A 24,977-nucleotide genomic window follows, 5' to 3' on the forward strand; every position below is an offset into this window, starting at 1 on the left:
AAAACAAAGATCCTCTAATAAAAAAACGGATTATCACTTCTATCGATCTCTGTGTATGGAGAAACAAAGATCGTTTATTAAGGATAAGATTGACTCTCCTAGCATTCTTCTGTGTACAAAAAACGGCTATCTGACCACCTGTCGAACTCACTTAAAGGGACAGTAACATAGCTCCAAACATAATAATTAAGATCCAGATTAAATTATTATTCTGGTTACACAAAGATGAAAAAAGTACATTTTTTTAATCAATAAAATAAAGAACTTTGTTTTTCTTCTTTTGTCATCATCATATCCGCTTTGAGGGAGAAAAGAAAACTCCAGAATAAACATTAAACATCCAAACTTTAGAAGTGCAGATCCGGAAAACAATCCGGAAAATCAGTTTCCAGGACTTAGACTTAGAACAAAATGATCTTTAGAAGACTCTGCACACACACACACACACACACACACACACACACACACTTTTATATGACCTCATCTAAAGTTATGAAACGAGACAAAACATATTCATTTCATAACAGCAGTGAAATAAGTGAATTAAAGTGTCTTTAAGCCCATCGGCTGCCTCTTTAAAGCGGCTGTTACTGGGAGGAGTTAACGTTACTGGTTCCAGCTGCTCCCTCCAGGTCGGATCACAACAACCGGGCTGCAGACGGAGGACCATCTCAGTGTGTGTCTGTGTGTGTGTGTGATGAATGAAAACAAGGTCCCGGATGATGGGACTTTGTCGCTGTCTCGACCATGAAATCAGTGGATGCGGAGGAGCTCAGACGAGCAGCGACGCGATGCAACTTTTCCTCGAGTTTGGAGGAGCTGAGATGAGGAGGAGAGCCTGAAGCTGCTTCCAGCGGGACACACGAGAGGTGCGCTGTGAGTCCTCCTGTAGTCATGATAGTCACTGTGGAAGAGCTGCACGTAGAGCTGCACGTAGAGCTGCACGTAGAGCATGCACAGGTAACAACCTCTGCAGGGGAAGGAACAGAGGGAAGAACAAGGAAAGTCCTCGTGCTGTGCTCGTAAAATGAAGTTTCTTGTGTTGTTTTTAGCTTGAAGTAGTGAATGTAGACACATCTCTTTTGTCCTGATAGTCTTATTTGAAGTTACAGAAAAAGTTGTTAAAGGAACAGAGAACAAAGACTGCGACAATATTTATGATCAGTTAAATGGTTTGAATGGTTCTCGCTGCAGTTTGTTGTTATTTTGTGGGTATTCATCTCTTGTGAGTAGGATTTACAGGATTTTATAGATCAATAGATTAAACCATGACAGCTAAATACATATATATATGTGGGCCTATGTTTTGGGGGTTTATTTTACAGCGCAGTAGAGGCAGCGATAGGAATGATTTCTTTGTTGTTTTGTTTGTTGCTTTGCTTGTTTTTTGCTAAACGAATCTTAAGAAACAGAAACATTTTGGACATATGGACTCCTCTGTCTGCGTAAACCACATACCCATGATGCATCAGTGGCCCTTTGGTTTAAGTTAGAGTTGCATCTAGTATCACTACATCGAGCATCATTATAACTCACTATGAAAATGGTTGTTGCTGAATCAGGTAACCACGTAATCTTGTGCTGCAGTTCTTCTGGTGGTTCTGGTGGTTCTGGTGGTTCTGGTTCTGGTGGTTCTGGTCCTGCAGGTGTTTGATGCTGTTTGTTGTTCCCCTCCAGGTGGCCGTCATGTCCCTGTGGATGATCCTTCCCATCAGCCTGCCCGTCTTCACCATCACTGGGATCTGGGTCGTGTGAGTACCACAGCGTTTGCTCTCCAGCTGTCCATACATTAATAGAGAGGCTGATTGTGATCGCGATGACCTCCACTGGCTGTACAAAGTTTGTGAAAGTAAAACAGTCTCCTTTTTTGGGAAGGGGGAGAGTAACGGCTTGCTGTTTATTCTACGATTGCGCCGGAGGAGATTCATCCTTGAAATTCCTTCTCGGTCTGTCTGGTGTGCGTTTCCCCGCATCTGTTTCACTCACATCTGCAGCTCTGCACGTGAACAGCACCATAAGAGCTGCTGTTCGTGGTGGAAACACTGATTCAGCGTGTAACAGCAAGTGTTTTTGTTTTCCCTGCGCAGAATTTTAGTCAAATCATAGCACCGTTGAACCATTCAACGCTAGATTCCTGCAGAAACACGTTATTTTAAAGCTCCGCTATGTGAGCAAAATGGTGATTCAATCACAACAAAGAGGTTGTGCAGGTCATTCATTGTCAGAGAAAGTCTCAGGGCTAAAAAAGAAGCACAAACCTGTGAAATGTTTATTGGTAATGAGTGACGCTACACAGCCTTCAGACACACTTCTACAGCAGATTGATCCTTTTATTTGCACGTTAGGCACTTTTTTAAAATCAAAAAGCTATGATGTCCTCGACCACAGTTCATCACAGTTTGTTCAAGTTACGGCAAATCAATTCTCCCGACCGGATCTTGTTATCAGCGATCAATAGACGCACTCCGACCACCACATGTCTCGCGTTTAGTTTCTACTGTGACATTCGTGAGCGGCTTGTTTTGTTGATTTGTCTGTGTATCTTTTGAGTGGTTCAGTGATTTAATCTCTGCTATCTTTTCTCTTGATATAATTAAGCCTCAGAGAACATTGTTGACATGTGACTACAGAGAAAAGATGGATCAAAGAACTACAGCCACGCTAGCGGCCTGGCGCACAGATTTGCTCAAAATTTGCTCAAAATTTGCTCAAAATTTGCTCAAAATTTGCAGGATTTGCTCAAAACTGATCAAATCCTGCATTAGCTTTCCCCCGATAGCGGCACGTTATACCCACATGGCACCTCCACATGCTCCCCATGCATGTAGATAGACGGTTGTAATTGGCGTAGGTTTGTTGACGGGCGTTCTGACAACAACTTCACATTTAAAAATTGTCTGGTACCGCCAGAGTAATGTTGATCATGCTCACCATCTTAGTTTAGCCTGTTAGCATGCTAAACACAAAGTACAACAGAGGCTGATGGGAACTACATTAGTTGTGTAGGTACTTGGTCATAAACGTTTTTAGAAATCATCCTAAAGGGAACAAGAATGTCAAACCAAATATCGTGTTAATCCACCAAGTAGTTGGGGAGACTTTTTATACAAAACCTCACGGTGGCGCTAGAGGAAAATGTCAGCGAATCTCCAAAGTTAGTAGGATTCATCCTCTGGGGACCGGGCATGTCCGCACAAAATGTCACGGAAATCCATTCGATAGTTGTTACGATGTTTCAGGCTGGACCAAAGCGGTGGACCAGAACATGTGCTGCTCTGTGCTTCGTCTGGACGACTCTCAGCCCGAGGGCCTAAATGTGTTTTTATGTGTTTAATGAATTATCTCAGGTTTGCTGGCCGACTGTGTGTTAGTGTTTTGTGGTTATTGTGTAGCTGACACATTTAGATTTAAGAAGCAGAGCGCTGGTTAAAATACAGCCAGCAGCTTCTGCGTGCACGTGTGACGAACACAGACGGCCTCAGTCTGTGAAATCAACACTGTGGTTCTTCACGTGACGCGTGTTTTGTTAGTGAAAAAGTAAAGTTGTACTTTAGAGGCTGGAACAACATCAATCTGTCTACATGTGACGTGGTTTTACGTGCTTCATTTCACTGGTGAAACAGAACTTTTGTAGCTGATTTATTCTTTGTTTAACTGACACGCCGTGTTTTAGGAGTGTAGCTGTTATCGCATGAAAGATAATATCATTCATAAATAAATAACTATCAAAGTCATTTATTTCATGTCTTGTTTAGTTTTTTGACCAATTCTTCTTCTCTCCTTTAACTTCCAGATACGCAATGGCCCTGTACAACCAGCATGTCTGCCCTGTGCATAACTGGTACAGCACACACACACACACACACACACACACACACACACACACACACACACACACACACACACACACACACACACACACACGCTTCTTCATGATGTCACTACTGTCGGTGACACACTTTCTATCTTTTGATTTTGTCATAAACAAACGTGTACTGTACGTTTTTAAAAGACTTTCACACAGTGAACCAGACAATCAACCAGATAATTAACCGGCTGCTGTGTTGTTGTTCATTTAGAATGATTTCACGTGCAAAATATCTTTTCCCCCGAATAATTCCTGAAAGAAATATCTAAATGCAGTTGTTTTCTGGAGCATTTAGCAGCTACATTAACCTCGGGTGCTGGTGCAGAACAACAATAGAGCTGAAAGTGAGAGAATGTAAAGTGCTGCAGGACGTATTTTTGTAGCCAACAGGAAGTTAGCAACACACTGGTTCCCTCAACAAAAAGACAATGACATCATTTCATTGTCTTTTACATTATTGCAGAAAATAATCTCTGTGGCAAACAAACGTTTATGATTCTTTATGTCGTAGAACTAAACGTTCAAATCTCCTCAGCTTGTTTTAACCACAAAGACCAAAAACATTCAGAAAACACATTTACAGGAAGTTCATTTCTCTTCTTCAGGACTTAGACGTGGGCTAAAAACATGTAGGTTTGAATACATGTTTCATTGGCTTTGGGAGGATTGATGTGAGGGTCCAGGGATGTTGGATGTTGTACAGATGGTAAAGCCCCCCCGAGTTAAATATGTGATTTGTAATATATAAATAAAACTGAAATAAAGATTTGGATTGAAGAAGAACCATAACGTTAGCAACGTTGTTTCTGGGTCTAATACAACACCAGCTCAGTGTGGACGGAGGGCAACATGCTGTTAATGTGCCACAAAACAACAATAACACTGATTGTAAGTAATTACTCGCAGACTGTGAAAACCTTCTCAGCTGGTGTGCTGATGCAGCTTTGAGTCGGGGGGGAACGGTGACTCACGGTGGGCTTATTGTTGCGTGAGGAATCTTTTCTCAACTTACATCCACTTTGTGCCCCACTTCCTGTCAAGCCTGTCTTAATTCAAACACGGTGAGGAGGAGCGATGAAGATGGGGGAGTGGACCTGAAGAAGATAAAGTGCTGCAAATGTTGACGTGAGGGGAGAACACGGAGAGCGAGGCGTGGGCGCAGGAAGGGAGGGACAGTAAACTCAACTCTCAGAATGCAAACGGATTCAAAAGGAAAGAGGAGGAAACTCTTTATATCAGCTCACGTCTGTGGAATGTTAAACCTCGGTGTTTAATAAAAGTACCTTCCCAGCTGGTACAGAAAACACACATAAACACGCCAAAGAACTTCAATAACAGATATATTATGTTCTGTTACCCTGGAATCTGTGTAAATAATACACGCAGATTAACGTTCCTATTAGGATTAAGTACAACATTATGAACCCCGTGTTGTTGTGTTGTATTTATCGGCTGTTATTTGAAGATATTTGAAAAGTATTTGGTTTTAAAATCAAGGTTCATTTTATTGTCGCCAGTGGAAAGTTACTAAGCGGATTTTCTCAAATACTGTACTTAAGTACAATTTTGAGGTACTTTATACTTCAACCCTACTAGATCTCAGAGGGGAGTCTTTATAATAAAACATACTGTTAGATAGATTGTGATGTCTTTTAAATGGCGCTTTCTTAATCCTTTTATTCAAAATGTTTCCATTTTCACATCCACATGAATTAGTTTTCATAAATCATCTGAACCTCTCTGTTTTAATATAAATGTGTTGTTGTGCAATCAGAACAACACGGGCGGTTAAACATTCTTAAGTGTGTTATTTAAGAGACCGCTAACCTAAAAACATTTTGAGTTAATGTTCTACAGTTGTTTGCGTATCAGAAGTCATGATGCTCCAAATGTGCTCAAACATTCACAGAGTTTGAACACATTTACTTCCTTTACTTCCTTTACTTCAGCTGTAAAACGTCCCTCACAGACACAAACCAGGAAGAGAACCAGAATGACCACAAAGAGACACAAAAAGACGACAAATACAGCGAAACAAGCACAAAACGATGCAAAACAACTGCGAAGAGACACAAAGCAACTACACAGAGATGTAACACAACTGTAAAGAGAAGTTGACTACGAATAGATTAAAACAACTACAACAAGCTATGTACCTTTAAAATCTCTTTATCGGTCAGTATCTGCAGAGTGTTTGCATGAATTAATTGGTCTTCATAAAACAGCTGCACTATTCCTGTGCTGTTGTACTCGGGTAAGCATTCGTAAGTGTGTTATTTCAGAGATCTTTCACCTAAAAACATTTGGGTCGAATGTTCTACAGTTGTTTGCGTATCAGAAGTCACGATGACTGAGAGTGTTTGCGTGTCCGTGTGTGTGTGTTTACAGGCTTTATAATGAGTCATGTGAGGAGCAGCTTCCACTACAGAGGGGTCCAGTTCTGTGCTGCACCCTGGACAACATACCACTCATCAGGTCAGTTTGCTGGGAAACTCCTCTTATTGTGAAACTCCTCTTATGTAACACTCAAGAGTTGTCGACTTCCTGCGTGTGATCTTCAAAGAGCCAAAACAATGGAGCATTGTTGACGTCGAGTCGTGTGGTTACGAGAAGCCACGGTAATAAACCAAAGACGAAACTTTCCACTTTCACAATAGTAACAATATCAGCACACACACACACACACACACACACACACACACACACACACACACACACACACACACACACACACACACACACACACACACACACACACATTGTACACTTGATGTGAGCGCCGGTATCGAATGACGGGAAATTTGCTGTTTTATTAAAGTTCCGTTGGAACACTGAACCCAAATAGAACAACACGAATATGCCAGTACACATTGTGTTTTACTTGGCATGCAGTAAAGTTAAAAAAAGCACCTTTTAACTGTGTGTGTGATTCACGGACAAAATCTGAAACATTAGACATTCAAGTGGCTGCAACAGAACATCTATGAGTCTAAAGCTGTTGATGCGCACGAATCTAAAACCCCTTTCAGACGCGTTTCAGGCTGTTCTCATGAAGCTATTCCTACTAAAATAAATGTGCTGTAATTCATAGATGTCCCACGAAATCAATTCAAATGTGATCCACGTAATCATGAACCGTATAAAGGCCGCAAAAACACACGCAGTTAAATGAAGAACGATGGAGGATTTAGTGGCCTTCAGACGCCACCAAATTCAAGCTGCCACTTCGCGGTGCTTTGGATCTGTAGATGAAGATCTCGGTGTCATTCTTTCTCTCAACCTCCCAGCAGGACGGTCGGTTCTTAATTCCATTTATAGACTTCTTTTTTCCTGTGAAACCGCTTTCCAAGAACACATGTTGGTTTGTCTTTAATTCCACAGAGTGAGTAAGAACACAAAGACGGCCACGCTGCTTTTCATGACTATTTCTGCTGTCTTTTTTTTTCCATCGCAGTAAATGTGGAACCCTGCCACCCGAAAGCTGCTTCTTCAGCCTCATCTGCAGCACTGGATCCTTTATGGGTGAGTGTCAACACGAGTGTGTGTGTGTGTGTGTGTGTGTGTGTGTGTGTGTGTGTGTGTGTGTGTGTGTGTGTGTGTGTGTACAGTGAACGTAGCTCAAGTATGCAACACATTTACCCAACATGCTGCTCTTGGTTGAACGGGTCTCTGTGCACTCAGAACTTCAGGTTTTGTTTTCTCAGCTGTGACTCTTCGAGCCAAGTTCTCTGTCTCCCCCCCCCCCCCACACACACACACACACACACACACACACACACACACACACACACACACACACACACACACACACCTCCTCCTCCTCTCTGAAGGGAAAATTCACTCTATGCCATGAATGGTGCATTTATATGACCCAAGAGGGCAACTTCTCTGCTCTGTGCCAAAAACACTTTCAAGCATTTACTCTGAGGGGGTTTACTCCGAGGGTGCATTAAGATGTTTTTATGAAACTCTCTGAGAATTCACACTCCAGGAGTTCACCGCTGTGAACTTTGCTCTACTGAGGTTCTTTAATTGGAGGCTGACAACGTGGAGGTTTGGCATCACACAGAGCAAGACTTCCGATGGAGAGCAGAGCGGCTTCTCTCGGGCACCGCCGCTGATTTTCTGTCTCGGTCTTGCAGCCGATGAACAGAACTAGTTTGTGAGACGTGTTTCCCGACGGCGTCGGAAAATTAAAAGTGATTATGGTTGCCCGAGCGGCCGCACCAGAAGGTGGAGGGAAAAGGGACGCGAGGTTGGTATCGTTTGAATATGCAGAGAACGCTGAACATTTGCAGACAGTCTCTCATTTCACAGTGTTGCTCTCGGTGGTTTGTATGAAAAGTGACACAAACGGTTGAGTCAACAAAAGGTAGCAACAGAGAGAAGTTCAAACCCTGCTGCTCTCAGATATTATTCCAACCGACGAGCAGTTCTGAAGAAGCATACTGGCAGCCTAAAGTGGCAAGAGACCAGTGTTGTGCTTTAGCTTGTCATGATGACGTAAATGTTGATTGCGCAATGTAATGGCTATAAAATAATGACACCATCTGCGTCGTGATTGGTTCACTACATAAGACTGCTGTCGTTGTGCATTTCTGTCTGCCAGCGGGTAAGATCTCCCGGGAAAAGGAGGGCTCCGTTTACGGCACAAAGGAAGTGTGCCAACCGTTGCACAACCAAAAGAAGAAAGAGGACAGTGTTTGGGTTTTCTTTGGTAGCTGTCCCTTGTTCCCACAGTGCATCAATGTATGTTCTTTGAGGTTTATATCCCCAGTAGAGGAAATGATGGATGGTGGAACAACCAGAGTAACTTTGGAAAACAAAATGCAGTGTTTATTGTGCAGGCGGCAACCTCCGGTTCTGCAAAGTGAAGCCAATGCTTCATGTGTTAAAGCTGCATTCTCTCTAGTGTCCACCAGGGGGCGACTCCTCTGGTTGTATAGAAGTCTATGAGAAAATGACTCTACTTCTCTCTTGATTTATTACCTCAGTAAACATTGTAAACATGAGTTTATGGTCTCAATCTCTAGTTTCAAGTCTTCTTCAATACAGCATGATGTTCATTTAGTAAATGATGGTCCATTTAGAGTCACACAGACCATAAAGCAGGGGATGCTTTAGGGGCGGGGCTACACGGTGATTGACAGGTCTCTACCACGGCGTTGTCCGGTCTGGGAGTTATCCGTGTTTTTGTTTTCACTTCATGAACGTTAAGTGTAACCGTTTTTGGTCGCCTAAAAATGTCTGATTCAGCATTCACTTCATTCAGCTCCACCCTCTCGTGTCACTTCTGTTATCAAAAAAAAAACAACAAGATGGCGACGGCCAAAATGCTGAATTTTAGGCTTCAAAACATCTGAATCCACAAACCAACAGGTAACGTCACGGTGACTACGTCCTCTTCTTAAATAGAGTCCGTGGTCCTGTGCAGTGTTTTCCAATGAAAGTAGCTAGCGCTAGCGCCAACGAGGCCATACACTAGTTTGCATATTGGTGATGTCATCATGCATTCATTTGCATAAAGCGTGTGTTGGTTGCAGAGAGGGAGTGATACCATCCTGTTGGTAGAAGAGCTGTGATTACTCTGATTACTCTGAATTATGGTCAATGTATTAAGTGTTTAGTTTGCATTAGTCTCTTCATCTTTTTTTTCATTTGTTTGTTCTCTTGTCAATCATTTGTAAAGCACTTTGAATTGCATTTGATTTGTTTAAAAGGTGCTTTATGAATAGAACTTGATTGATTGATTGTTTGTTTGCATGTTTGGCGGTGACACGGTGTGGAGGAGCCTTTACTGGGAGGTTTTGCACTCGTACACACTTCAGTTTGTCTCGACTCAGATTTTGTAAAGGCTGACGACGATGATGTATTTATTACATAATCCAGTTGTTCTCACACAGATGTGTTTGTTTGAACAGCACTGTCTTCACTTTGATGTAGTTTTTCCAAGGAAACTGGGGTTTGGTGGATGATCACGTAGGCTTGTCTCAGCACGACACGCGGCTGTCTGTAAACTTCCATCACTACAAACACAAAGGGAGCTAAACGCTGAGCAACACCGTAGACAGTAAGCTGAGGAGGAATATCACCAAGAAGAGACGTTCTCTGTGGCCAACGTTTTAGATTACAGAAGAGGCGATAGCAGTAGCAGAGAAGATTTTTAAGAATTATGAATTCTCCTGGTAGTTTTATGGTCTCGTACATGTTAATATTGGATGTTATCTCAGTTATCTCAACCTTCCTAGTTTTTCTAAGAAAATGCTTGAATTTACAGACGTTTAAAAAGCCCATAAACCGGTCTCAGCCCAGGTTATTGAGATTGCTCACTTGGTTAGAGTGCAAAGTAGAGAGGAGTGTTACTTTATCTCCTTGTTTAAAAGCATTTTTTACGTTTCTGTCAGTTTGTGCAGTTTGCACCTCATTACTCACGTTTGGAGGGTTATTTGGCCGCATTACGCAGAATTCTGTCAAAATGTTCACTTTTGTTTTTAACGCCACGTAAACGAGAGCTGTGTGGCGCCGTTACCTCATGGGACGCCTGCTGGAAACCCACAAAGGTCGGGTCAGACAGTAAAAACTCACATATTGGGCTGCAGGGTCACGATTATGTTCACGAGCATTTAAATAGTCAGAAATTAGTCAAAATAATTCTGTTATAATTTTTCAGAGTCTAACATCTTCAAGTAGCTTATTTTATTCATTCAACAGGACAAAACAGGAATTTTCAATATTCCAATTTTTTGTGAGAGACGGGTACGATGTCTCAATATGTTTACAACAACTATTCTATGGATTTAGTACACACATTCATGATCCCCTCGGGATGAATTTAATCACTTTGGTGATCCTCTGACTTTTCCTTTAGCGTCATCATCGGGTCAAATGTGTGATTTAATGTCCAAATACTTGCAGAACTAAAGACGTTAGCATTAGCCTCACCTGTACTTTCTAAATAGCGCCAATTAGAAAAATGTTAGCATGCTAACACGCTAAGCTAAGTTGGGGAACATGGCTAACATGCTGTGTGCATGCTAGCATTAGCATTTAGCTCAAAACACAGCTGCACAGAGCTGCAAACAAAGTTGGGGATTCATTTTCCTGTTCGTCTGTTAATCGACAAATGGTTTCAGCTCTAAGTGTGAGCTAGCGTGCGCGAGCTCTCGCTCCGTACATTTCCCCGACATCAAAAGCTTTTCTTGTTCTGCTCTCATCAACAACACTGAGTTTATGTTAGTGGGGCGGCCTGTTTAACTTGTCGCTGCTGCTTCACTGCTGGACTAACAACGTGAACATCACAACTGTACTTTTCGGGCGTGACGAGCACCAGATGTGAGCTGCTGTGAAGCTTTGATGGAGCGGTTTAATAAACAGACATCAGAGAATCTGCTCACGCTGTGAGATCCGCAGCGTCGTCGTTTTTTAACGTTTCAGATGAAGCGCCGTTCCTTTCATGCTGCATCCTGGTTTTAAAAGGACGGTCGAGCTCTCTCATTGGCTCTTAGGTTGTTTTCTGTGGTACGTTTGCTCAAAAGATTTAAGCTTTGTCTCGTAGCTGCGCTTCACATTAATAACACTTTTAATAATCACCACGGTCTCTGAACATATGAGACGTACTGCTTATGAACTGCCCAGAGAAGAATTAACATGTAAGAGTGCGGACTCTGGTCTCGTTGACCAAATTTCTGTGTGAAATAACTTCTCTCGTCCTTCGTCTCCGAGTGAAAGTGTGAATTTTGTAAAGTAAAGGAGAAGAGTATGAACTCTGTAATAATCAATGCTTGTTAAAGATGGTGGACGGTGTTTTAAAGTAACTCCTGAATCTACATTAAAAGTTTTTCTTTCTTTTTTTTAACAAGAGCAGAAAAGAAGGAATCTGAAAACCCTCTTTTCTTTAGTTTGGGCTCATTTCCTGGAGGATTGGTGTGATTACCAAACTGAATGATGAAATGTGTCGTCCTTATTTCCGTGTCTCTCTCTCCGTCTGTAGTGATGCTGATCGGTCTGCTGCGTTACGCTCACGTCATAGAGAAACACCAGAACTGTGTCCTCAACACCGCCGGCCTCTCCACGGCTTGGATCTGTGCCGCCGGTCTCATCATGGTGGGAAACTTCCAGGTAATCACAATCTGACCGAGTGAGTCGAAGTACCGCGAGTGGCCACTGGGACACATTGTCAGCGAGGCTGAGTGGCGGATGCTTATCGGATTTCTTTGATGTTAGCATGCTGATGTTAGCGTTTACATACAGAGCTGCTAGTATGTCTGTACTATCTAATCCAGGGGTCATCGCTTTTATTATTTCAGTTTATGTTCATGTGACGCACATTTCTTATTGTGTTTCATCAAATTTCCACAAAATGGGATCAAGTAGTGCTCCAGAATAGGAGAAAAATTTATGAAAACTTTTTGTTTTCATTCTATTTTTGCCAAAGATTAACAGAGTCAAAGATGAAGACAAAGAAAATTGGGATTATTGCACGAAAATGTTCCAAAGAAATGGTGTCAAAACAAGATGGAGACAATTTCATAAAAACAATCAAATAAACAAACAAATAAATCTCTTCTTCCCTCTAAAATGCAAGTTACATAATTCTCAAACTGTATTCATTCACACAGAGAGACTGTTTTCTCCCTGATAGTGAGTCACATATGTTTGAAATGGAGGTGGATGTTTGGTGTTTTCTGCAGAGTAGACCAGGAGTCAGTAACATTTTAAACATCTTTCTTTTTATTAGCCTGATAGAATTTCGATGAGGTTAAATTCTGCTTTATTCTTAGTTTATTTTTTCGTGCACTGAGACTTGTTATGCTGCTTAGATAAGACTTCACATGATTCATGGTGCAGCTCTGTGGTCTCTATAAACAGCGAGGCGGTAACATTAGAAATAAGGCCGCCCTGCTTCTCTTTACACAGCTACTCTGAGCTGACGGACACAGTCTCTGCTGCAGGTCGTCTTTACCGACAATAAGAGTCAAACAGATGAAAACAGCATCTCTGCATCCTTTGCATGTGGTGCTTCTGCTGGACGTCAGACGCCCCGCTGAGCCTCTCTGATGTGCGACTCTCCCGCTCTTTTGTAGACCTTCCAAGCAAATCTCTTTTTGATGTTCGGTTTGTCCTGTCCGTAAATCGTCTGGCGGGCCTCTCTGCGGTAGTGTGACCTTAATAAAAACAAGACCGTGTGTGCGTGTTCCTGGTGTTCCTGTCCTCGCTGAACTCCAGAGAGAAGTCCGGTTCAAGGAGGACGCCCTCGTGTTGCTCAGTGTGACGGCCGCACTGCAGGTTTCGCATACAAAACATTATGCTGAGCTTGTAAGATCCGATGCATTGACAGAGATGAAAATATCAAACTGTATGGAAGAGTTTGCTGCTGAGCAGGTAGAGAACGGTGGCTTTTTCTCTGAGAACAGCTTCATGCTGCGGCCGCATAAAACCGACACCATGAGAGCCGTGAGAGTCAACCAAAACAGTAAAGATTGAGGCCTGAAAAACAGTGAGCTGAATGTGTTTCTCTGTGTGTGCGGAGCTTGTTTTTGAGATATCGGTGGTGACGCGCTTGTCAAAGGGCAGAGTTGTAGTTGGAGGCCGATTCCTGCCGATCTGTCTGCACACGTCTGGGCCCCTCTGATTACATTTGGGGCCACGATCTGCACATTTAATCCTCCGGGTCCGTCGTCCAATTCAGCCTCTCAACGTTGATTGGCTGCTTGGGGCCCCTTTTTCGACCAACCGTCAAAAACCCAAAGACATTAGATTTACAATTAACAGACAAAAGCTGCAAACCGGCAGTGCCGGTGTTGGTTCACGATGAGCCTTTGTGTTTGGGTGTTAGGATTAGAAAAGTTAGGATATAAATATGCAGCAGCAGGATTTATCTTCTGGGGAACATGAATATCTGCACAAAATGTAACAGAAATCTATCAAATGGTTGTTGAGAGATCTCACGAAATAACCCACAAATGTGACCCTCGTGATGACGCTAGAGTGAAGCTAGAAGTGAGACCTGAATGATGATCCACGGTGCTGCTGCTGCTCCCTGAGGTTAAATAGAACCTGTGCGAGATTCTAATTGTTTTTTGTTTACTTCTCAGGTGGATTTTGCCAAAGTCCTCCACTACGTCGGCGCCGGCGTGGCCTTCCCCTCCAGCATGCTGTTTGTATGTCTTCAGTCGGCTCTGACCTACAGACTGGCCAAGACCCAAGAGGAATACCGAGTGGGTCACCTCCGTGTGGGGATGGCCCTGCTGGCTCTGGTCGCCCTGGTGCTCAGTATCCTGACAACATGAAGCCAATTCTGTGTTCGTCTCACCGGCAAAAAGTTCAACAAGATATTTTTGTTTTAGAGGAAATGGTGCATAGTTACAGAATCATTTCACTTCAGGTTAATAGCAGACAAACTCAAGGTGTCGCTCAGAGAGAACCAGGACATTCAGCATTAAGAAGATTCTTTAAATATGTCTGTAAATACAAGTATTGCAATACTTCAGTGTGAAAATACTCAGTTACAAGTAAAAGGTCCTGCATTCAAAGTCTTAGTACAAAAGGATTAGTATCAAATTATATCTCTCCCCTACTTTATATACTTCAGGGTATCTTAACCTATAATAATACATCATTTGTGATTTTTATTTTTATATTAATAATCAGAATCTTAAATTGAATTAGTAACAATATTACCAAGCATATTACAGCATTAACACTCAAGTAAAGTACCTTAGAATGATACTTCAGTACTTGACTAGATGTACTGTGTTAGTTGTGTTTCGTGGCCCCCTGCTGGAGTAAAAACACTCTTACATCCCTTTCCTCAATCCAAATGTGCCTCCTCTGCACCTTTTTTAGTGTGTAAAGTCCCGCTGTGTGAATGAACGTACACATCAAAAATAAGAAAACAGATGTTCTCGATAACACAGCCATAAAGACAACAAAGTGTGTGTGTTCAGGAGCCTCCTGCTGTGCAGCCTCATTGTCCTCCTTAACCGTAAACTCACCAGGCGGAGTTTTCTTTTGCCGGGAGAGCTTCGCCCTGCAGCACGCCTCCGCCATCTTCGAGTGGATCTACTGCATGCTCATCATGCTCTTCTACGGGACGTTTGCCTTCGAGTTTGGGGGCATGTCGGGCGACACCCTGATGGTTCTGTCCAGAGGAGGACGAGGAGGAGGAGGAGGAGGAGGAGCAGGAGGGGGAGGAGGAGGAGGGGTGCAGAGCTTCTCCACCTCCGGACGCAAGATGGAGGTGGGCGGCGGTTCCAACCACCACCAGCCGGACAACTTATCGATGCTGTAATCAAGCTGCAGACATCCATGGAGGTCGATGGGCGACGCGAGTGGAGTGGAGAGTCTGGACGCTGCGTCCTGCGTCTCCTCACGCTCGCTGCTGCACACAGACACGGTGCCAAAGCTGCTCCGCTCAGCAGCGACCAAAGACTAAAGGGCTTTCATCCTGCGCTGCTAAAGTGCATTGCACAATATTGCAAGTGCCTTTCTGAACACTGAAAGAGATGCACACACACACACGCACACATACACACATACACACACATAAAAGGATTATGGAGCGGGTCTAAATGGCTCAGGCCCAGGGGCTTGAATACGGCCTTCCCCTGCAAAAGGTCACTCAAAGAAACACGTACCAACCAGGAAGAGACTCAAAATGACCACAAAGAAACACAAACGACCACAAACGGAAACAAAACAGCTGCAAAGAGACACAAAGAATCTCAAAATAACCACAAAGAAGCTCACTATGACTATTAAGAGACACAAAGCAACTACAAATAGATACAAAATGACCACAAAATAAAAGATACAAAGAGATGCCAGAGATGACAAACAGCTACAAGAAGACACAAAGAGACAAACGACAGCTTTAAAAAGAGCCAAACAACCACAAACAGACACAAAACAACTATAAAGAGATGCAAAACAACTACAAAGATGCAAAGAGACACAAAGACTCAAAACAACTATGAAAAGAGACAAAACAACCACAAAGAGACTCACGGTGACTACAAAGAGACAAAAAGCAACTACAAACAGACACAACATGACCACAAAGATAAATAAAATGACTACAAAAAGGGCAAAACAATTACAAAGTGACACAAAACCACAGAGATGCGTTACGACGACAAATACACACAAGACTACAAGCTGTCTCGCATGTTCTCATGTTGCCTGAAATAAGCTCCGTTGTATGTTTTGTTGTATCAGCTCTTTGCCAAAAAAAACGTTGCGCTCAGTGACAATTGTTACAGTTTGAACGGGACCAAACTATTTGTATTGTCTGTATTTGATCATATGCAGAAACACATAAACAAGAACAGGTTCTGTGATGTATGCAGAGAGAAACATACATTCATGTATTCAGCCTGGAAGAAAGATCAAACGCCTTTTGTTAAAATGTTTTATTGTTCAAAAATCATATTTACATTATTTATGAAACAGTATCTGCAAAGTTTTCCTTCTGCTTCTGTGACTCGTAAACATCCTGAGATCACATCTCTTTGTTTAGCAGACGTCCAGGTGTTTCATATAACGACCGTAGAAGAAAATATGATGTTCAGAAAGCAGGTTTGTGCATTGATTTCATAATAAAACTTTAAAAACACGTAAGACATTCAGCCGATATGTATGTAATCATTTCAGATCTTTGCATTGGACACGAGGACCTGCAGCTGTCTGTCGTGTGAAAACAAGTGTTAGGAAGCATTCAGTGTTTCTCTTTGGAGACACGTCTCTTATTTGCTTTGCATGCGTCTCTGCAGGTCTTGAATTCACGTTTAAGTACCAAACAATACAAAACTCAAACCTCAAACAACCGACGAAGATAACGTGATGTTCAGAAAGCAGGTTTGTGCGTTGATTTTAAAAAGAAACTAAAAACTATTAAGACTTGCAGCTTATACCAAATGCAATAAAATAATAATAATATATGTTTTAGATTAGACACTACAACCTGCAGGTATTTATTATATAAAGGAAGCATTCAGGATTATTAATGTTATTAGTCGCTGACACTTGAAACTTCTACGACAGTATTTTCAGATGCTCTCTCTCTCTCTCCTCTCTCTCCTCTCTCTCTCTCTCTCTCTCTCTCTCTCTCTCTCTCTCTCTCTCTCTCTCTCTCTCTCTCTCTCTCTCTCTCTCTCTCTCTCTCTCTCTCTCTCTCTCATCTCTCTCTCTCTCTCTCTCTCTCTCTCTGTCTGCAGGTCTTGAATTCACGTTTAAGTATAAAATAATTTGAAACTTAACACAGTTTCGTCTCGTACACGAATCTCATGGGAGAAAATACCAAAGTACGCTTCGGATAAAGGTTTGCTCATCGATTTCTAACTGAAAAACAAATCAAGAGCACTAAACCTCTGAAGCACTAGAAACTCTTTTTTCCTAACAGCCAGCTGTCTACCAGATAGAAACACTGACCAACACAAACACAGTGTACTGTAGACGTGAGGAACCACGTTTCTCTCCACATTCTCTCATTTGAAACTTCTTTGGGAAATCTGCCGTATATCTTCTGAGATCACGTCTCATCTTTGTGTGGATCAAGTGTCTGCAGGTCGTTTGGTTTAATACCAAATAATATGCAACTTAGACCAGCGTGTAACCGTGTTTCTAGCTTTGTGCATTCAAACTCTAGAGACTGACTGAAAGCTTAGATACCTGCAGACTCTCTGCTATCTATCGAAGCTATCTCTCATTCAACAGTACGATCTATAATTAATATCTATTAGAAGTGTTCGGATGCATGCAGCAATGAACGTATGAGTGACTGAACTTCTTTGGGAAATCTGCTGAATATCTTTTGTTGTTTTGTGGCGGTCAAGTCATTCATGTGTCTTTCCTTTCTGTAATAACTAAGATCTTTACTGTGTATCATCCAAAGTGACACTAAAACCTGCAGCATGACTGAGAACAACGCTGACAACGATAACAAAAATGTAGATTCTTTTCATAAAATCTGAAAACACTGACGTGGTTCCAACACACGCATGGCTGCTCTCCCTTCACATTTGGTCATTCACTAGTAGTTAAGAGTTGCAAACAACCAGTTTTTAAGTGTGAAACAAACTGCCGGCATGTTTCTGTTCCCCCCAAATCTCTACGAGACAGAAATACCAAAGAGCTCGCTCGTATGTCAGGTTACAGTTGAAGGGGGTCCATCAATCCTTCGTCCAATCAGCAGAGGCTATCTGCACCCGCCCTGACTCATCCCTCCCAGCTGCCTTACCGGGTTACAGGAGCACGAGGTCAGCTATCTATACATCACACACACACACACACACACACACACACAGATAATCTAGAAGTTGAGGTTCTTCGGGACCTCCCAGGGGAACTCCTTCCTCCCAAAGTGTCCGTAGCAGGCCGTCTTCTGGTAGATCGGTCTCTTCAGGTCCAGGTCTCTGCAGCACGATGGAGATGAACTCAGGTTAAACATGTCCAGCGGTGGAAAGTACTGAACTTAAGCACAACGTAGAAGTACTTCACTTGTGTATTTCCATACTTCTGCTTCACTACATTTATTTGATCGCTTGCGTTAAACCAGTGGTTCCAACCCGTTGTGGTTTTGGTACTTTTACTTAAAGGAGACACATCCTGCTCATTTTCAGGTTCATACTTGTACTTTGGGTTTCTAGTAGAACAGGTTTCGATGCTTTAAAGTTAAAAAAACCACACTATTTCTCTCATACTGTCTGATTTGACCCGTTTCTGTCTCTTTAAGACAGAACAACATGGTGCACCTTCGCAAAGGCAGCTCTAAAAGTGAGTTTTTCATGAGATATCAACTTAACAGTATTCTATCAGAGTACTTCTTCCACCACTGAGTATAGTTACATTCCCCACAATCACGTTGCACACAACAACAAAACAGATGCAGCGCGATCAGTTCAGTGCCGACCTGACGATGACGCCGGGTCTGAGGTCAAAGTTCTTGTTGACGACCTGCAGCAGCTCCTTCTCGCTCCGCTGAGAGGAGCCGTAGGTGAAGAGGGAGATGGAGAGCGGGTGGGCGACTCCGATCGCGTACGCCACCTGAAAACACAGACGAGTGAAAACATGAAAACATCTCTGAATGCGTATCTTTTCTGAAACATCTGTCCACCTTGAAGGATGTGTTGGTCTCACCTGCACCAGAACCCTCCTGCACAGCTTGGCCTTCACCAGAGACTTGGCCACCCAGCGTGCGGCGTAGGCGGCCGACCGGTCCACCTTGGTGTAGTCCTTCCCAGAGAAAGCCCCCCCGCCGTGCGCCCCCCAGCCTCCGTATGTGTCCACGATGATCTTCCTGCCCGTCACTCCGGCGTCACCCTGAGAGTCACGCAAAAGATTTATGTTTCCATCGCACACAAACATTTGTTCCCCATGTTTGTCATTTTTCTTTTCATAAAATGATTCAAACGAATTAATCAATTATGAAAATTGGAGATGGTTCATCGCTGGTGAATCAGTTAACCCTGCAAGGCTTTGACTTATAGATTTAAATCATCCTGTTATGCAAAGTTCAAGAGTTTGCATCTTAACATCTTGTGTTTATGGCAACGTTGGGTTTTCTGGCACAACTTTTCAACGTGCATGAGGAAGAAAAATGATCAGAACTTCAGCAGCATGAACAACAGCAAACACACTGAAGATACGTTTCAACAGCACAAGCCCGAGAGAAAGAAGACTCGCACCTGTGGACCACCGATCACAAAGCGTCCGCTGGGCTGCAGGTGGTAGACGGTGTTGTCGTCCAGGTACCTCGCGGGGACCACGGCCTTGATGACGTCCTCCATCAGGACCTTCTTCTGCTCCTCCAGGCTCACGTCGTCGTCGTGCTGCACCGAGACCACCACGGTGTGAACCCTCTTGGGGATCACGGCGCCGTTCTCTTGGGTGTAGTGAACCGTCACCTGGACGGATGAGATAGAGAGGTTTTAGTTTACTGTGGATATTACATCGTGTTGAGCTCAAACTGTAACCCATGAACGTGGGCGATAATGAGACAATGGTTGTTGTTTGGTGTCTCTTTGTGGTCATTTTGTGTCACTTGTTTTGGTCTTTTGGTCGTTCTTTTTTGTCTGTGGTTGTTTTGCAATTTTTATGTAGTTGTTTTGCGCCTCTTTGTAGTTGCTTTGTGTCTCTTTGCAGCTGTTTTGCATCTTTTTGTATTAGTCTCTTGTGGTCTGTTTGTGTCTCTTTGAGGTTGTTTTGTGTCTCTTTGTGGTTGTTTTGCCCATTTTCATAGTTCTTTAAGAGTCTCTTTGTTGTCTTTTTGTGTCTTTCTGAAGGGACTTTGAGTGTTTTTTATAGTTTTCACACTGAAGATGTTTTATTGTTCATTAAGTGACAATTTAAGGGCTGAACTTCTTGTAAAAATGTTCTTAATTTCTGATGAGTTCTTCTAGTTGGATGGAACCTTTACTGAGGCAGATTTTTATTAGTTATGAGTTACAGAAGACAACAAATTTAAAAAATCAAGTCCATGTTTCCTGTGTCTCATGAGTCCATTCTGTCGGCACACCTGAAACTTCATCAGCACATCGTTTTCTCAGTCGTGTATTTGGATCCTCACCTGCGTCTTGGAGTCGGGGCGGAGCCACGGGACCGCCCCGCTGCGTCTCAGCTCGGCCATCTTGGAGTTGAGTTTGTGTGCGAGGACGACGGTGAGGGGCATGCACTCCTCCGTCTCATCTGTGGCGTATCCGAACATCAGACCCTGTCCTCACAGGACGAAACCAGTAAGTCCTGTCCTGTTCCACACTGCTGGAATGTAACTAAGTACAATTACTCAAGTAGTTTAGTCTTATACTTACTTTATAGTCCACTACATTTATTCAACAGCTTTACTTTCAGATTAAAAAGACTATCTATTGGACACCTAGCATAAGGTAGTATAAGTTAGTCCCACCTTTACGTCTTATCAAGTATTTTTACATCATTTAAACTCTCTAAAAGGCTCAAAGATAATAAAACAGACACGTTGTGTTGTGTTTTTCTAGAGGACCTGGTCTCCAGCTCCGATGTCGCTCTCCAGGCGGTCGATGTGAACTCCCTGTGCGATGTCCGGGGACTGCTGCTCGAGGGCCACCAGCAAGTTACAGGTCTTATAATCGAAGCCTGGACAGACAGAGCCGGGGACAAGGAGAGGGGACACGCAGAATTAACTCACACCGTCAAACTATCCGTCGAAGGTAAGACCAGACATTTGGTTTTACGCTCACCTTTGTTTGAGTTGTCGTATCCGATGTCTCGGATGGTGTCTCGCACCACCTTCTGGTAGTCCACGTTGGCTCTGGACGTGATCTCACCACAAAGCAGCACCATGCCGGTCTTGCACACCGTCTCTGTGTCAAACGGAGGACGTCAGACGCCATATTTGTCTCGATGAGACAGAAGTTTGATGTGAAAGATTAAACGATTCCTTCTGACGACTTGAGAATTATAACGGTGTCAGACTGAAGTGATCGGAGGTTTGTCAAGAAACCCATTTTTATCTGTTTTTACAATTTCATACATGAGAAGAATAATTGCTTGCACAGTGTTGTTGTTGTGCCCGTTTGACTTGTGTCTACGTTACCCACAATGCAACGGTGGGTTCTTCTAGTAGCAGCTAATGTAGCCTGGAGATTCTAGATTTTATTTTATCTTAAGTTGTCGGGTACAGAAAGTCAAGAAATAATCACTTGACTTTCATGTCACTTTGTTCAACTTTCTTTCTCTTGTACAACATCTGTTATAAAATATAAATATATTATTTAGTAGCTCCTGAGCCCCCAAAACTACAGTTTTAATTAATCAAAATGTCCCCTTGTTTGTGCTCTCCTTCCCTCTGCTGGTCAGAGACACATCGTTGCTCGTCGTTACTCGTCGTTGCTCATCGTTACTCGTCGTTAGTCGTCGTTAGTCGTCGTTAGTCGTCGTTGCTCGCCGTTGCTCGCCGTTGCTCGTCGTTACTCGTCGTTAGTCGTCGTTGCTCGTCGTTGCTCGCCGTTGCTCGTCGTTACTCGTCGTTACTCGTCGTTAGTCGTCGTTACTCGTCGTTGCTCATCGTTACTCGTCGTTGCTCATCGTTAGTCGTCGTTGCTCATCGTTACTCTTCGTTACTCATTGTTGCTCGTCGTTACTCGTCGTTGCTCATCGTTACTCACCACAAGCCACCTTGGCGTCGGGGTCCTGCCTCAGGTGAGCATCCAGCACAGCGTCACTGATCTGGTCGCATATCTTATCTGGAAACAAAAACAAGAGAATAAAATGCATCAATTTCTGCACAACTGTGTTGTTCCCTCGAGTGACCTTCTGCTGCACATTCCTGATCTGGGCCCGAGCCCGAAGAGATCACATGTCACGGCTCCATCGGAGGGCAACGCGTCCGACCTCAAAGGAGCTACAGCTCTATGAATAGCCTGAGACACGGAGCGCTGTAACTCCATCAGATCCTCATCAACTGTCTGGAGGCACATCCCACTTCAGCACATTCCACACAGGGATCCTGTATTTAACCTACTGCACCACAGCTTTCTGACAATTAAACTTATTACAGATTCTTCACACAAAACACAGACGATGCATTGCTCAGTGCACAGAATCTCCCTCTCATGAAGTCATTTTAGTCCGTAACTGAGTCTTTAAAGGAATATTTATAAGTGAAAAATGATAATATTACAATTGGTAATTTTATCTCAGATTCACAAACTATTTTCATGCAAGTTGCATTTTTCATAATTCTCGTTTTATGGCAACTATTGTACTTCATGAAAATTTCTTGAATAACAAATCAGAAGCTTCACCTGCCTGTCTGAAGCTGCAGGAGGGAGGGCGGAGCTTCCTGACCGTCTGCAGTCAGCTGACTCTCTGCCTGTTTACCTTCACTAATGGCACCGTCGTTAGGCACCGCCCGGCGGACACGCTGAGTGGAGAGAATCTAACCTAAGATGATGCGTCCGCTCGGCTACAGGTGAAAGCGGCGTCTAGCTGCAATACAAAAATGCTAACATGCTAATAAGCTAATATGCTCGAGCTGAATCAACTTCTACATGTAGTGCTTCGAGACTCATTTCACCTCCAGTGAGACTGTCAGCTGTCCGTGAGGACGTCAAGGTGCGCAGAATGACGTCATACAGGTGAGTCAAACTCTGCAGCTCTGTTTGTTTTTGCATTCATGAGTGTTTGTGGCTGAAGCGTCCGCTGTCTATGTGTGTAATGTATGTGTAATTAGTTTAGTCTCTTTTCTGGGTCATGTTTGTGAGACGGCACTGAGGAAGCTGGTTGTATCTTCAGCTGTCTGGAGGATTTTAGTGTTTAATTTTAATGTTTAATTTTAATGTTGGGACATTAGATGTTATACGGTTGAGATGCTCTTTATTTTGTAGCCTAGGTTCCAGATTTTATTTTTTCATTCGGTAATTTGAAGACATCACTTTGGGTTTTGGGGAGTTGTGATTAGAAATGTATCATTTCTTTGATGTTTTTTCGCCAATATTATGGAATCAGCATTATTAATAGATTAAACTCACCACACCACATATTAGGTTCTAATGAGCTAAACTCTCAGAGATCAATGAGTCTGTTGATTCCTCACTAACGTACTGAGTTAAATGTCAACCACATGAGTGAACCCTGAGTTATTATTCCAGTCAGTCAGGCAGCTGCAGGTCTCAGATCTTTACGCGTCCTGTCAGTCAAAGAACTGATGTTAAGCTTCCACACTACTGAAGTCCTGAATGATTTAGGACCAAAATACATTTGTTATGCTTCATTCAAACCGCTCCGGTGTCTGGAGCGGTTTGAATGTTCTGCAGTCAAACTAAACACTGAGAGGCAGCGTTCAAAGTTTACACGCACAGAATATCTTATATTATTATTATCCCTCTCGAAATAAAAAGCCAGATGGATTACTGAACGGGCCTACAAGGCACAGGCCCAGGGGCCCAAAGTGTCAGGGGCCTCCCCTGGCCTTCGCCTACTATATGTCACTCAAAAGACACGTAACAACCAGTAAGAGACCCAAAAATGACCACAAAGAGACTCAAAACGACTACAAAGTGACACAAAACAACCACAACGAGACACAAATGAATAGAAATCGGAGCATAAAGTCAGTTGTCTGGCTCTTCAAACTACTTTTCGTTGCGGGTCAGTGGCTCCGGATTCTGCACATTCCTCAAAGTCATCAATGATCACTGAAACATGACGGCACACGCTGACCACCGCTCCTCATTCATAAACCTGCAGCAGCATGGAGGAGGGGGGGGGGTCCTCTCTACTCACCAGGGTGTCCCTCTCCCACGGACTCTGAGGTGAACATGAAGGATCCGTCATGAGGCTTGCGGTCGTAGATCCCGTCCTGCGTGCCGTTCATGTTGCTCATCAGTCGGCTGCGTCTCTGATGAGAGCGAGGAGGACAAAGACGGACAGCGTGGCAGCAGCCTAATCTCACCGTCAGCGAGGCTCAGCAGCAGCCAGATAACTCTGCACTATATGAGGCTAAAAACAACACACATGGGGGGGGGGGGGGGGCATGTGAACCAGTGGGTTAGACCATTCAGAGGCCAGGGAGGGGAGGTGGGGATTCCTTTCTCTTCTTCTTCTTCTCTGAGACACTTTTCTTTGACTCCTCCGGCGCCGACAGGTTGACAGGAAGTGAACTCCTCAAACTCAGACCTGTCTGAAAGTTATAACTCTAGAATCAGAGAGTTTATTTCTTGTGATTTGTTTTACTTTGACGCTCCGCCTCTGGTTCATTCATGCCCCGCTCTTTTGTTTCTTTGTACCTGGGGGCCCCCGAGGTCTCTGCTGGGGGGACACGTGGAGCCGTCAGGGCTCAGTTATAACAACTCATGCAGGATCCAGGAACGGAGTACATTCACTCAAATACTCGACACAGTTTCGTGGTACTTTTATACTTCTAATTCGCTGCATCTCAGAGGGAAATGTTGTACTTTTATCTGACAGCTTTAGTTACTTTTCAGATTATTAAAACAAAATATGAATCGACTGATAAATGTTGATTAAATATCAAAGTATAAACTACCCAACAATATATAAAGTACTCCAAATAAGGTTCATCTTTACCAGCTGCAACATTAAAGTGATGAACACATTAATGCATCAATTACTA

At 43.2% G+C, this 24,977-nt stretch overlaps 2 protein-coding genes across 2 annotated transcripts; one reads left to right on the top strand and one right to left on the bottom strand.

Annotated features, from left to right (window-relative positions):
- Positions 1-1,653: 1,653 nt before the first annotated feature.
- Positions 1,654-16,962, top strand: LOC306713496 (transmembrane protein 150A-like; the record flags this gene model as incomplete). The annotated part of the gene is made up of 7 exons (XM_079183217.1): positions 1,654-1,751; positions 3,794-3,841; positions 6,257-6,343; positions 7,323-7,390; positions 11,859-11,986; positions 13,963-14,140; positions 14,866-16,962. 7 exons carry the CDS (start codon positions 1,654-1,656, stop codon positions 15,156-15,158), a joined length of 900 nt encoding a protein of 299 aa, XP_079039343.1. The 3' UTR covers positions 15,159-16,962.
- A 101-nt stretch (positions 16,963-17,063) lies between these two features.
- LOC306713364 (S-adenosylmethionine synthase-like) lies at positions 17,064-24,307 on the bottom strand. Its single transcript, XM_079183032.1, has 9 exons — positions 24,128-24,307; positions 22,009-22,086; positions 21,082-21,204; positions 20,865-20,977; positions 20,433-20,576; positions 19,552-19,770; positions 19,004-19,186; positions 18,777-18,910; positions 17,064-18,279 (listed from the first exon to the last, which is right to left on the bottom strand). The coding sequence occupies exons 1-9, from the start codon at positions 24,225-24,227 to the stop codon at positions 18,177-18,179; spliced, it is 1,197 nt and encodes a 398-aa protein (XP_079039158.1). The 5' UTR covers positions 24,228-24,307; the 3' UTR covers positions 17,064-18,176.
- Positions 24,308-24,977: the final 670 nt, after the last annotated feature.

Source organism: Pholis gunnellus (genome assembly GCF_910591455.1).
Source record: "Pholis gunnellus genome assembly, chromosome: 21".
Taxonomy (NCBI): domain Eukaryota; kingdom Metazoa; phylum Chordata; class Actinopteri; order Perciformes; family Pholidae; genus Pholis; species Pholis gunnellus.

Excerpts from the sequence above, each read along its gene's own strand:
- LOC306713364 (XM_079183032.1), bottom strand. The coding sequence starts at position 24,227 with ATGAGCAACATGAACGGCACGCAGGACGGGATCTACGACCGCAAGCCT. Across the intron at positions 19,771-20,432 it reads GCCCCGACTCCAAGACGCAG|GTGACGGTTCACTACACCCA; the intron begins GTGAGGATCCAA and ends TCATCCGTCCAG. Across the intron at positions 19,187-19,551 it reads TTGTGATCGGTGGTCCACAG|GGTGACGCCGGAGTGACGGG; the intron begins GTGCGAGTCTTC and ends CGTGACTCTCAG.